Source organism: Thunnus thynnus, chromosome 23 (genome assembly GCF_963924715.1).
Source record: "Thunnus thynnus chromosome 23, fThuThy2.1, whole genome shotgun sequence".
NCBI lineage: Eukaryota > Metazoa > Chordata > Actinopteri > Scombriformes > Scombridae > Thunnus > Thunnus thynnus.
Window position 1 is genome coordinate 22,484,311 of NC_089539.1, and position 14,148 is coordinate 22,498,458.

The window sequence follows — 14,148 nt, forward strand, 5'->3', positions numbered from 1 at the left end:
CATGGAAATACTCAAGTAAAGTACAAGCACCTCAAAATTATACTTACGTACAGTACTTGAGCAAATGTATTTAGTTACTTTCCATCAATGATTGTTTGAAGGGAGCATGAATAAAATTCTCAAACTGATAGTGAGAAACCACTACATCCATCACAGATTTGTAAGCATTTTTTATTTTACATGTGAAAGGCCCTCTCTGGAGCCAGTGTTTGGTTTGTCTATTCTAGACTACTGTAGAAAGATTGTGGTGCAACATGGCGGACCCACTGGAAGAGGACCCACTCCCGAAAACACATATTTCATTTCTGCCAAGTCCATTCCACTAGAGGACGCTAAATCCTATACACTGCCCCATTATACTAATACCGACAGATAACAATCTACCAAAAATGTACGAGCCCTAGTCTCTTGTATTATTTTAAATCAAAATCCCTGAGTTGATTAAACACAGTCTCCTCCATGTTTGTTTGGCAAGTGACCATGTTTTGAAGCCTTGTAATAAAGAAAAATAATATGGACGCTTTCTGTTATTTTTTTGTATCAGGACACTTGATTGTGCGTTATTATATGATAACATTGTTTAATTTTGTATATTTAAAGATCCCCTCCAGACATGTATTAAGACATTAAAAAATACTTTGCTTGGAACAATAATGTGTGTCTGACATGTTTTTCCCACATACAAATTTCAAATTACTACAGTAAATTCTTAAAATGGCATCTACTCCTTCCCCCTCATTAAAAATTGAAGGAACAATAAGAAAAACACATTTTAAGTGGACAGTGACTTTTAACAATCAATTTGTACAACACACTGGTTAACACACCTGCATCACAGCAGCTGAATATTAATCACTTCTGACTGGTTAGGATAATCTTCCCTCAAAAAACACCTAATAAGAAGCTATGTCAGACTAAATAATTGAGTCGTAATAATTAGAACTCCAATGAAAAATTAATTGATTAATTGATTGGCAGAAAATTATCACCAGCTATTTTACTAGTAGGCGTAATCGTTTTGAATCATTTTTTAAAGAAACAATATTAAAATATTCTTGTCCCAGCTTCTTAAATATGAATATTTTCTGATTTCTTTAGTCCTCTATGACAGTAAACTGAATATCTTTGGTTTGTGGACTGTTGGTCGGGACAAAACAAGACATGTCAGGTTGCATATGGGGCTTTGGGAAATGGTGATTGACATTTTTCATCATTTTGTGAGATTTTATATACCCAAGGACTAATCGATTAACTGAGAAAATACTGGACAGATTACTTGCAGCCTTAGTAATAATACTCATTCAGTCTGTCTCGTTCAGAATTATGGCTTTGTGGACACAAATAATGAAAATAGAGGCACAATTTGACCCCAAAAACAAGATGGTCCGCTAAATCAAGAACATATTTTGTGCACTTCAATTAATCACATCAAAAGGCACATGATCAATAAAGTGAGTACCCAATACCAATTAGTAAGGTGTAGTATATATAGAGTATACACAGACAGGTGATGAATTAAAGGAAAAACTGGTCCAGGTCTGAATGCTTGACCCCTACAGTGAGGGGATCCGGTGGCTCTGTTATCTCTGTTATGCTGTGGGGGCATTTTGCTGGCATGGTTTGGATCTACTTGTCAGCTTAGAGGGAAGGGTCACTGTAAATCCGCCTTGGCACTGATTCTACAAGTCTCTGGATCTCTTCTAGAGGGATGAACACCATTCTTCCAAAAGATATTCCCTTATTTGGTGTTTTAATGATGGTGGTGGAGAACACTGTCTAACACATCAGTCCAAAATCTCCCATAGGTGTTTAATTGGGTTGAGATCTGGTGACTGCGATGGTCATAGTATATGATTCACATCATTTTCATACTCGTCAAACCATTCAGTGACCCCTTGTGCCTTGTGAATTGGGGCATTGTCATCCTGGAAGAGACCACTCCCGTCAGGACAGAAATGTTACATCATAGGATAAAGGTGATGACTCAAAACAACTTTGTATTGATTTGCAGTGACCCTTCCCTCTAAGGGGTCAAGTGGACCCAAACCATGCCAGCAAAATGCCCCCCAGAGCATAACAGAGCCACTGGATCTCCTCACTGTAGGGGTCAAGCATCCAAGCCTGGTTTTTCCTTTAAATTGTCACCCGTCTGTATATATTAATGGTACATTTTTCCAGCTGTGATTTGGGGTCTATCTGAGTTTATGTAATCATTCACATCTTGGCTTTGGGACTTGAAGTGGAGTAAAGATGCTGCTGCAGAAAAGCCAAGATCTTCCTCCAGGAGTCCTCCTGAGCATCTGAATGGGGTTTGGTTTGTCCTCCCCACAGTAAAGTCACTGCAGAACACAATGTCATGTCATATTGTCATGTCACATTGACACCAGGGCTGCAAAGTCCTGTAATTTTGAGCATCATTCTGTCACACCAGTCCCCAGCAAATACATTCCGCTTCAGTTAATGCAGGTTTAAGTTCAGTTGAAGACGCAAAACACATTTGAAACAACAGCAATAACTTACTGTAGTAAAAGTTGTACTGTTGGCTCACTGCCTAAAGTGGCAAAAGTTTGAAAATTGCTGCAGAAATTATTTCCTTGTGGGACCTCACTTGGAAACTCATGTTTATCATTGTAATATATGTAAAGGATTTCACTTTTTAAGGGCGTTTGTAAAGAAATTTGTCAAGGAGATCCTGTAGAATCAGTTATACAGTGAAAATATAGTCATCAAATGCCATTAAAATAATAATTATGACATAAAAAACATAAATTTTTTAATGTTGTCCAGTTTCACCAGATGGCATGACGTCCTTTCTGCTCTGTGCTGTTAACAGCTGCTCCAACAGTACAGCTCTAATTTTGGAAAGGCTACAATCCTCTGCTCCATGAATTTCACTTTCATAAATCTTCATTGACTCACGTTCTGATCACATTCTGAGCTACTTGCCAACAAATGATCACTCAGGGACCCCTAAAGATGGAGTGATCTGCCTACACAGGGACGATGGTGAGCCGCCACCCTGATATTTCTTGCATGCTTGCAGCTACATTTCCTGGCTGAAATTCCACTTTTACAGTATCACGTGTTTCTGATGCATTTCATCTGATAACAATAAAAGAAATCATCATTTGGTTCTCTGATAAAAGGTGAATGTTTTGTTAGTATAGTATGTTTAGTATAGTCACCTCCCTGTCTGACCCTGTAACAAGTAGAACTCACCTTTGGCTTTTGTGGTGTCCACTAAATACTTAGTAGCTCTGAAGTGAGGCGAGTAGGGCGGCTCAATCAGATGTCCAGTGTCAGGGTAATGCACTCTGGTCAGCAGGTGATCATTCCCTGCTGCATGCATCATCTGGGTGATCTGGGGGTCAAAGATCAAACAAATGTGTGGTGCTTGGTGGACATATTTAACCAGAGGCTGTATTTTTTGTACACAGGTAACTGAGTTATTAGATGTGATATGAGCCTTTATTTTTCAGTTCTGTAAAGATGGATTTAAATTTATTTGGACCTGTTGTCATGACAATAGATAGCTGCAGCCCTAGGGTGACATTATCTGATTTAAGACATGTAATTTTGTTTGTTTTACAGTGGAAACCGCTCATAGTGATCATGGTTACAGTGATCAACCGCTTATATGGATCAAAAAGCTCGGACAGAACCAGTCCTATACAAGTGCTGTTTAAATAATTTGCTTATAGTAATCAAGAAGTCTGCTTACAGTGTTCATTTTGGGTTTTTTCATACATGAAAACATACAGAAAAAAACATTTTAAACTATGGTAATTCTATTTTCTTTTTACCTTACTCCCATAGTAATCAGGCGTTGCAGTGCACCTCTGCAGGGTTGTGTGGACACCTCCACCTCCATTTGAAACAATCAGAAAATAACGTTTTCTCCCTCTCATTCACCGGCTTTCTCACTACCACTGCTTGCTCTCCTCATTCACTTTCTCATTCACTGCTTCTCTCTCTCTCGTCTTTTTTAAAATGAGTTGAGAAACTGTCAGCAAAAGCCTAACTTTACTTCAATTCTGGTTCAACTTTCTCGTTGCGGTACCCCTGTGGCCCCCACCCCCGCAGCCTAAACGCACAATCCGTCTGCTGCCTGCTGGTGACCTGAGGCAGGTACTGCGCGCACATTGAAATCATGACGGGAGAAAAAGAAGGAAAAATTTTCTCTCAATGAAAATCGTAGTCTCCTTGAAGCTTATGACAAACTGCCAAAGACGAGCCAATGAGATGCAGCAGTGAAACAACAAACCTTTGAAACAGCTGTTTCAAATAAAATTCAGTAAATAGTGAAACTGCCCATTTCATTACTTTATATTCATGTAATAAATATACAAATGTCAATTAGATGGTGAGAAATTAACAAAAAGAAAAAAAATCGGTTATAATGATCATCCGCTTACAGCGATCAATTTGACCCGGACAGAAATGATCACTATAAGCAGTTCCCACTGTATTAACAATTAGACGCAATGAAAAAGTAACAAAATGTGATGACGTAACATGATCCTCTTCAATTTGCACAAGCAGTCTGATTGAAATGATGCCGAATGCTCAAATTTATTCATTTAATGCTTCATTCAAACAAGTGGTCTGATTAAGATTAGGGTTTCTTTTTCAAGAGAGACCTGTGTACAATAATAAACATACACAGTTTAAGCATGGAAAGACACACACACACACACACACACACACATTTGACATTTTCACATTAAGTAAAACAGTTACAAGTGGGATTGCGAGTATTAGTATCATTTTAAAATCTTCAGGTGAAACAAGAGAGTTTAGTTTCAAAGTTTTTTGCAGCTCATTCCAGAGTATTTGAAAGTATTTGTAAGTACATTATTTATATGTGACCAGAGAACAGAGGTTAATACATAAATTACAATGCTGCTCCCTTCTGTTGATTAATATGGACCATCCCACCTTTTCATATAAGATACACAGAATCAAGAGGGAAAAGCATGCATACATTATCACCGTAATCAAGTGCAGACATAACTGTAAACACTGTCCAGTGTGTGTGTGTGTGTGTGTGTGTGTGTGTGTGTGTGTGTATGTGTGTGTGTACTCACATCCTCAGCAGACTCCACTGTAGCTATGTTCTGATCATCAAGACCATTGACCAACAACATTGGACAGGTTATTTTTCTCACCTAACGAAGCATCAACCACAAGGAACAACTGAAGTTAGTTAGAATGAACCATTATAAGTTGTTTTTTTAACTTTACTGTCCAGGAGGGGACATTTGTCTCGCAGTCAGGTGGTAACAATGACTCAACAAATGAAGACACAGAAAGCAAATTGTTGTCTGGTGCCAAGTGGTGTGATGTGAACACACAGCACCACAAATCTGCAGCCTACAAAAACAGTGTGTTTTTTTGAACAGTTAATTATAGGACAATGAAGATTGAAATACATCATTTAAAAAATAGTTTGGTGAAGCTGTTTATGATTGCATCAATCCAACGCTATTTCAGTTTTAACTTTAATTGATGTGACACCAGCTTTTGCACAGCAATGTATTTAAGGAATAAAACATGAAACGTCACATGTGCTTAAAAAAGAAACTTGGAAAGAAGTCACACAGGATTAATGAGCTGACATCTGACAGGCAGGATACAGAGTTATAACACTCATGTGTGTAGAGGTGTGTGGGGTTATTTGTAGCAGCCTGCTGTTGCATGTGATTTAATGAAGGTAAATACAGTCGAATCAAATCAGAGGCTGCAGATGTGTCAACACATCTGTCCTGCTGCCTTCAGATGCTGTAGGGATTTAATGAACTGAAGGAGAAGCTTCTCATACAGTATAAAGCAGCTATGGACAACAGACACCGTAAGATTAATCTGTTTTTATGCATTTTTGAAGGTGAATGTGTCTCCTTGTGACTGAATCCTCCCCTCAATGTTAAACTGGCAACCTTTTTACTTTGTTTTAAACAATTATATTTACAATGTTTTATGCTCCAACAATGAGTCATTTTATATTCACAGTGAATCAAATAATTCCCTGTAATGTTAAAGAGTTGCTGGTACAGTTATTTCTAAAGTTGCTAGTAATTTTCAGTAACAGCAAAACTAATGATGTTCCCATCCACTTCAGCTACAGTTAATGTTAGCATACTAACACACTAAGATGGTGAACACAGTAAACATTATACTTGCTAAACATTCATTCAATTCAATTCAATTCAATTCAATTCAATTCAATTCAATTCAATTCAATACTTTCTTGCAATTTCAACAGGTTGATTGGAATTTGATGCAGTGCAGCTCAAAATACAGTGCAGTTCATGCATACACATATAACTTCTTCCATACCCAAGAATGATAAAAAAGTACACAAATAAAAGGTAAAAGGAAAAAAAGAGTAAAATATTCCCACTCCCGTCCTGACCTCAGTCACTACATGGCAACCTAAATACAGACATAGATTAAAACAGACAGCTGTGTGGTGCAAATATAAAGTGCATAGTGCATAGCAGCCTGACCATAAACATAGGTATCTACAGAATGCAGAAAAGTGCAAGTGCGAAATAAAGTGCATATTACAGTTAGAGTTGCAGTGCATAGTGCAATTATATAAAATGTACATTACATCACAAACAAACAAACATCACATAAAGGGCATAAAGGGTAGCAGATGAGTTGCAGACTTTAATGAAACCAATATATAGAGCAACATACTTACGTCCACTTTCAGAGAGAGGTCACTGGCAATTGGTAGAATTATATCTCGCCATATCTGATAGCCGTTCTCATCCACACGTACCTTGTGAAAATTCCTGCCATCACAAGTAATAATTAATTCATTGATCAGTCCAACTGTGAAACTGTGTGTGCTGTATTTATGTTACTGACAGAACCAAATACCTACCTGATCAAAGTTTGATCAAATATGGTGAGGTTTTCCCCACGTGGATAAAAGTGGCTGCCACTGACACAAACACAACATCGAGGCTGGAACACAACATGATGATATTTATTGAGTTTTCAATCCAACAAAAAATTACATCAATAGATTTCACCGATTAGTATGATGATAAAAGTGTTGGTCAGCCCTCCATGACACACAGTTAACAACCACATATTCAAGGCTAAAGAAAAAGCAACTCCAAGATTTTTTGGGTCTGTTACCTTGATAATGGTGCTCTCAGCTGCCAAATACATGGTCACAATCGCGCCAAGGGAAAGACCAAAAATTCCAACTCTGTCTGGGATCACTTGAGGATGATCCTTGACAATATTAAATGCCGCCTGTGTAGAAGGAGGTACCAGGAGATAAAGAAAAGAAAGAATGTTCGATAAATTCAAATTTCATGCTACATATGTACCAGCAAAGTTTGTGAGTAAAGTCCTCGCCAAGTTCTCAGTGAGTACTGGTAAGTTTCAAACACACTCTTGTGAAGACGCACAGTTGTTTAGCAAGTTGATGTTGGTTGAACTTTTTCCAGCAATTTGCAGTATGACCATGACACCCACAGAAGCCCCAATGACAACGATGCAGGAGCCAATTTTACTGGTATCTGAGTTACGAGTTAGTCAATGTTTTTATGTTGTTGTTTTGTACAGTTAATAAAATAACAAACCTCAAAATATTTGAACTCTAGCTCTGCTGACTTCAGCTCACCGGGGGAGAAATACTGCAGCGCCAAAGATACATAACCATGGGACGCCAGCAAGGCCGAACGATACTCCATCAGCCCTCCACTTCCTCCCCACATATCCATCAGCCCAGGGAAGGGTCCTGGACCTGAGGCATGGAGAAACAGATTACAAACTCGGTCTAAAGAAAATGATTTTTTAAAGAAAGCGATCCTTAATCGTGCCCAAATCAAAGAAAAAAAATGGGTGTTTTTTGAAGTTCAGTAAACTGGAGATGTTTTCGGAGGTTATGCAGGTTATACCTGGAGGTATAAAGAGAGTCCCTCGCACTCCTTTCTCCCTGATATCAATCCTCCGGACCCCTGGAGCCATGTACCATCTCTCAGTGAGCGCTGAGGCCAGAGGAGGCTGCTCCCTGAAGCCCTCAGCTATGTGTCCACTGTAGACCGAGATGTTGACCAGCATGGGGCTGTGGACGTCCATCTTTCTCAACCTGACAGGTAAAGAAAAGGGCATTTAAACCTGCAGTGCAGAACTTTTACATCTAAATGAATGTCTGTTACATCCAAGCCCTTGCCAAACGAGTTCACACAAGGCTAATTAAGCCTATCACCAGCAGATAAATCTCTTTGTATTTCCCAGTATACAGAGTTTTAAAATCTCATGTTGGGAGCAACATTCCCGACTGTTTGGCTGTTAATTGTGCAACCCTTCCAGACTTTCTAAATGTTATCGGCCCAAAGGGATCAAATTCTCTTTTAAAAAGTCGGGAAGCTGACAAAAATTCTAACTTTACTTTTAATGTTATCAAACGAAGAGAAATGTCCTCCCCTCGTGCTAGTAACATCTTTGTACTCAGACAATCACAGCTGAGCGCCCCCCTTTACAGACAAAAGTCCGGCACTTCAGCTTTAACATTAACAGTGTTCAAACTTCACCTAATGACAAACAGGGTTTCCACCATTTCTGTGCACTCTGCTGTAGCTGTCTACTGTATTTTACTGATTTTCCCTAACAAAGACCATACCATTCGTGTTGTATTTAAAAGATTGGGTTTGGTGAGAAGATTTGGGAAGAATTGGATGAGGGTCAATTGCGTTGGGATGATTAGGGTAGAGGAGAGGGACGAAAGAGGGTCGATCGCCGGGGGAGATGAACAGGAGCCGGAGGTTGATTGACGTTGTGTACAGTGGGATGATAGGGGACAAGGGGAGGGATGAAAGGGGGTCGGTCAATTGGATGGGGATGAACGGGGCCAATTGGAGTCGTGATGTGACTGGAGTATCTAGGAACCTGGTAGTTGGGACTCAGGGTGGGGGCACATCTCTGTGAGCTTTCAGCTTCATCATCCCCCAAAGTTAACTTCAGTGGACTAGGTGAGAATGGGCTCTTTTGGATGTCAATGAGGTGGCGATGGATATAGCTATGGTAAGCTTGGGAAGACCAACAGCCAAGGATTTTGACCGTGTTGTCTGGGATTCCTTGTCTAGGAGCAGTTGTGGCTCCTACACGGAAAGAGTGACTGGAGTATAGTTTGGGTGAAATTCCTGACTTGGACAGAACTCTGCTTGAGAATTTGTGAACATATGGTCAAATTGTCCGAACCTTTATTTAAACTTACACATCATATCATCATTTTAAGCATATAAACCTAAAAGCTCTGAATCAAGACCTCCAGGACTCAGAGCTGAAGCTAACATTAGCTCAAGCAGCTTAATGTTAAATACAAAGCTGTTGATCTTAGCAGTCCAACATCAAAACATTGTAAGTCAAGACTTACCAGCAATTTGTCATGCTGACTTAAAGTAGGCAACAATGCAGCATATGTTGATTGTCAAGAGATGTGAACAAGAGCCTATTTTTGCAGACTTTCTAAAAGGGTTGCTAGTAACTGAATATGCTACCAAAATGTTATCTATGATTTTCTGTTTGTTGTTCAGCACAAAGAATAAATCAGAGAGCTACAGTGAGGATGGAGAATTGTGCACAAGTGTATCTAATAAGAAATTGTTTCATTAAACATAACATTGGTAAATAAGACAATTAATTATGATATTGATTTTAGATGACATCACAAAGTCCTGGACTGCAGTTTCACAGAGACAGCACTTCATGTATTACCTGAGGCCTTTTTGACTGCCTGGTACAAGACGCATACTCCACAACAAACCCATGGGCTCTATTCCTGTGTATGTCCCACCAAAACTCAAATCCTCTGCAACTGCAAAAGCAATCGACTATTAACAACAACAAAACACAACATACAAACAGTAGGAAAACCAGCTGTAAAGTTAAGGACAGACAGCAAAACTTTAGTTTAAAATATGTTTGTGATAAAGAGGAGGAGAACCCACCAGACACTGTTCCTTTATGGTCACTGATGTAGTGGGCATACGCCTCCCAGTAGTCCTTGTCCTCAGAGTGGTGGAGGGAGTGAACAGTTACTGGAGATCCTGCAGGCAGATTCTCCACCAACACCTTGAACTTCTCATCGACCAGAGCCCGAGTGGGGAGGACGGAGAGGATCGGAGGGATAGTCTGGGACATGGTCGATAATTGTCTGTGGAGAAATACAAACACATGAGCATGAGTTACAGGTTGTTAAGACAGTAACAAGGACTAGGAATGTCCTCTGTTCTGGATTTTAAAAGTATTTTTGTGACTGAATTACTGTATCTGCTCGGCTTGACAGGTGACCATTGTCCACACTGAATCCAAAGATAACATGCTTCAAATATGTTAACAAGAACAACAATCTGAAGACATGCAAGCAGCTCTGTGAGGCTTATTTTCATAACTGATTAATCGTTTAGTTTATTAGTTGTCAGAAAATAGTGGAAAAATGTGTTATATTTTCCTGCAGCTCAAGTTGACGTCTTAAAACGTCTTGTTTGGTCTGACCAACAGTCCAATCCAAAGATATTTGGTTTATTATACAACATATAAAAGCAGCAAATCTTCAAATCTGAGAAGCTGGAACAGGATAATTTTTTGCATATTCATTCCAAAAATGAATAAAAAAATATTTGATAACAAAATAGCAGATTAATTTTCTGTTGATCAACTAATCGATTCATCATTGCAGCTCATGTTATTATGTTAACATTTGCTAATTAGCACTAAAAACAAAGTGCAGCTGGGGCTGATGAAAACGTCATTAGTTTTGCAGGCAATCCACTCAACAGTTGTTGAGACGTTTTGGCCAAAACCATGAATATGAACCTCATGTTGGACTACAGCAAAATTCAGAGAATTGCTTTAGTCATTAAGATTGTTGGCTAAAAAACAAGAAGACATTTTTGACATTAGACAGACAAAAACATTATCCTACAAAACTAGAAAAGGTTTCTCATTTATTTACCAAGGACCAAGAAAGATGTTAAACCTTCAAAATAATTAGACACAAAACACAAGGTGCTATTAATTCCTTTAAAGAAGACCTAATGAAACAAGACTGGAATTAAGTATATGTGGAAGATGTAGGTGAAGCCCATGAATCATTTTTGTCAATTACAATTGCTCTCTATGAAAAAAAATATCCTCTAGTAAAGATGATGTGGAAAGTAAAGATATATATGTTAAAGAATCTATGTTTATAAGAGGAACAGATGACAAAGTAATGATTGACACTGTTGAAAAACTCAAGAGTAAGAAGTCCACAGACTGGAATGGAAATGACATGTCCACGGTTAAAAATATTATTGAATGTATAGCAAAACCTTTGACTCATATCTGTAACCAGTCTCTACAAACTGGTGTATTTCCAAGGACAATGAAAACAGCTAAAGTCATACTAATATATAATGCTGGAGACAGACAGGTACTCTCAAACTAAAGACCTGTTTCCTTGTTTCCACAGTTCTCAAAAATACTGGAAAAAATATTCTGTACAGGACTTGCTGACTTCATCACAAAACATAATGCACTGTATGGACAGCAATATGGATTTAGAGCTAATAGGACAATTTCATTTGCACTTATAGAATCTGTAGAAGACATAACAATGGCAATAAAAAATAAGGAATGTGCAGTAGTGGTATTTCTGAATACAAAATTTCAAATCACAATTACTAAAGGTTACTTGTGGGGTTCCCCAGGGCTCAGTGTTGGGACCATTGTTGTTTTGGGGTTTTTTTATACATCAATAATATATGTGAAGTGTCCAAAACACTGAAAACTATTCTATTTGCAGATGATTCAAGTTTTCTTTATTGTGGGGACAACTTGAAACAACTTCTGGATAGAGTGGAAAAGGAACTGAAAAAGCTAAAGAGTTGGTTTGATGCAAATAAACTAACACTGAATTTAAGTAAAAGGAAATATATAATCTTTAGTAATCATTCAAATAACTCAAATAAGAAACTTGTGATAAATAATGTAGCAATCAAAGAGTGACTGAAATTAAATTTCTTGGAGTGATAATAGATAATAAATTATGCTGGAGGCCACATACAAATTATATTAATGTTGAAACATCAAAATCAATTGCAATATTATATAAAGCCAAAGATTTTCTAAATCAAGCTTCATTATACACATTATACTGTTCCTTTATACTCCCATATATAACTTTTTCTTCAAAAAAGAGCCATATGAATCATAAACAAAACTATTTCTAGAGAACCAACAAACTCACTTTTTATTAAGTTAAAAACACTAAAATTTAAAGATCTGGTTGACTTCAAAACTCCAAATCATGTACAGAGTAAAAAAATCAACAATTACCTAACAGCATCTAAGGGTTGTTTTCAATGAGAGAAAGTAAATATAACCTGAGAGGAATTTGTATGTTCAAAAAGCATTTAGTAAGGACAAATGTAAAATATCATTGTGTCATAATCAAAGGAGTTAATGTCTGGACAACTGCAGTGAAGAAATGTGGAACACTAATCAAATCTAAAAGACTTGTGGACTTGTGACATAACATTGTTTGTTTACAACCTGATCGATTTGTTCTTGTGTTGTTTGAGTTTTTGGTTTGTAATTATTCCAGGGACGCTGGAAGTCAGTCAGAGTTTGGGCTGCTAGGACAAAGTCTATATAATGATGTCGCAACATTCATGATTTTTGTATTAATTTGAATTGCCAACAATATTTTACACCAGTTTTAGAACATTTTAAACCACAACAGACAGCAAACTCGAACCCAACACGATGTATGTCAAAGCAGGATAGCACCATATTCAGCTATAGACAGTTCACACACAGAATGCAAGTTTATTTCTAATCAGAAGACGATTTATTGTTGACTGAGCCACAGCCACGCTGTACGAGTAACAAGTGAGTGAATGATGAAGTTTAGAGTCAGTGTTAAATGTACTGAAGTCGGCTAAACTCCTGTTTAAACAGGAACATACCAGCGTCTCTAACGTCTCTTCCTCTACCGTCCAGTGTGATCGATTCTCCGGCTGACAGCGCTGTCAGCAGCCGGCAGGAGAGACCCTCCGCGGTGCGTCTGGATTTTATAACTGAACTAATACCAGGACGCAAGCTTTTTTTATTTCTCTGACGTTTCCACATCACAAACGATGAACAATAGCATTAAAACACGAGTCTGGCAGGTAAAACACGAGACTCATGTAGCTGTTCTATCAGTTGTGAGGCGGCCGCTCTGGAGATGCAGATGAAGAGGCAGAAAAAAGGCGCATGCACAGTTAAAGCACCCCAAATAACCATCACTCTGACAAAACACTAAATAAAGACTGAAAAAAAGAAACATGTGCAGAGTGAAAAGATGAAAGAGCAAGCGGAGTTAAGAGTTAATTAGAATATTTATAATTAAAATAACACAATAATACAATGATCCCAGTGCACCTCTCGTAAAGAAACAACTTTAGTCAAACTTTTACTTACTTCAAGGTTGTTTAAATCTCGACAAGGAGACTTTAATCGTCAGTTTGTTAAGGTAGCAGACCAACGACCGACTGAGCAAATAGCTGGTTTAACTGCGATTTAAGTAAAAAAAAAAAACCCAAACAAACCCAAAACAAACAAAAAACTGATTAATAATTAATTCACAGTTATACTACTAGTAAATAGCCACTATACTAGCTTTCTGTTACTGACCATTTTTAAAGGACCAGTGTTTAGTATTTAGTGGCATCTAGCAGTGAGGATGCAGATTGCAACCAACACAATACTCCCTCCTCTCCCCTTTGAAGCTTGTAGGAGAACCTACTGTGGCCGTGAAACTCGCAAAAAACATGGAAGGCCCTTTCTAGAGCCAGTGTTTGGTTTGTCTGTTCTGGGCTACTGTAGAAACATGGCGGCCTCCATGGAGGAGGACCCGCTCTCTATGTAGATATAAAGGGCTCATTCTAAGGTGACGAAAACATAATGATTCTTATTTTCAGGTGATTGTACACTAATTAAAACATACTTATGAATATTATATTCAATTACTGCCAAGTCTGCTCTGCTATATGCCACTAAATTCTACACACTGCACCTTTAAGAATAAAAACAAAAATGTACGAGCCCTAGTTTTTTTTATATTATTTTCAATCAAAATCCCTGAGTTAATTAAAG

General features: G+C 38.0%; 1 protein-coding gene across 2 annotated transcripts; it reads right to left on the reverse strand.

Moving 5' to 3' along the window:
• Positions 1–1,305: 1,305 nt before the first annotated feature.
• Positions 1,306–14,100, reverse strand: LOC137175605 (peroxisomal succinyl-coenzyme A thioesterase-like). Of its 2 annotated transcripts, none has more exons than XM_067581387.1 (11): positions 13,474–14,100; positions 9,975–10,180; positions 9,742–9,841; positions 7,923–8,113; positions 7,605–7,768; positions 7,153–7,272; positions 6,893–6,975; positions 6,707–6,800; positions 5,088–5,168; positions 3,220–3,361; positions 1,306–2,339 (listed from the first exon to the last, which is right to left on the reverse strand). In XM_067581387.1, exons 2-11 carry the CDS (start codon positions 10,165–10,167, stop codon positions 2,215–2,217), a joined length of 1,293 nt encoding a protein of 430 aa, XP_067437488.1. In that variant the 5' UTR covers positions 10,168–10,180; positions 13,474–14,100; the 3' UTR covers positions 1,306–2,214. The 2 variants fall into 2 exon arrangements, with proteins under 2 accessions (XP_067437488.1, XP_067437489.1); XM_067581388.1 differs by lacking the exon at positions 13,474–14,100 and adding an exon at positions 12,978–13,305.
• Positions 14,101–14,148: the final 48 nt, after the last annotated feature.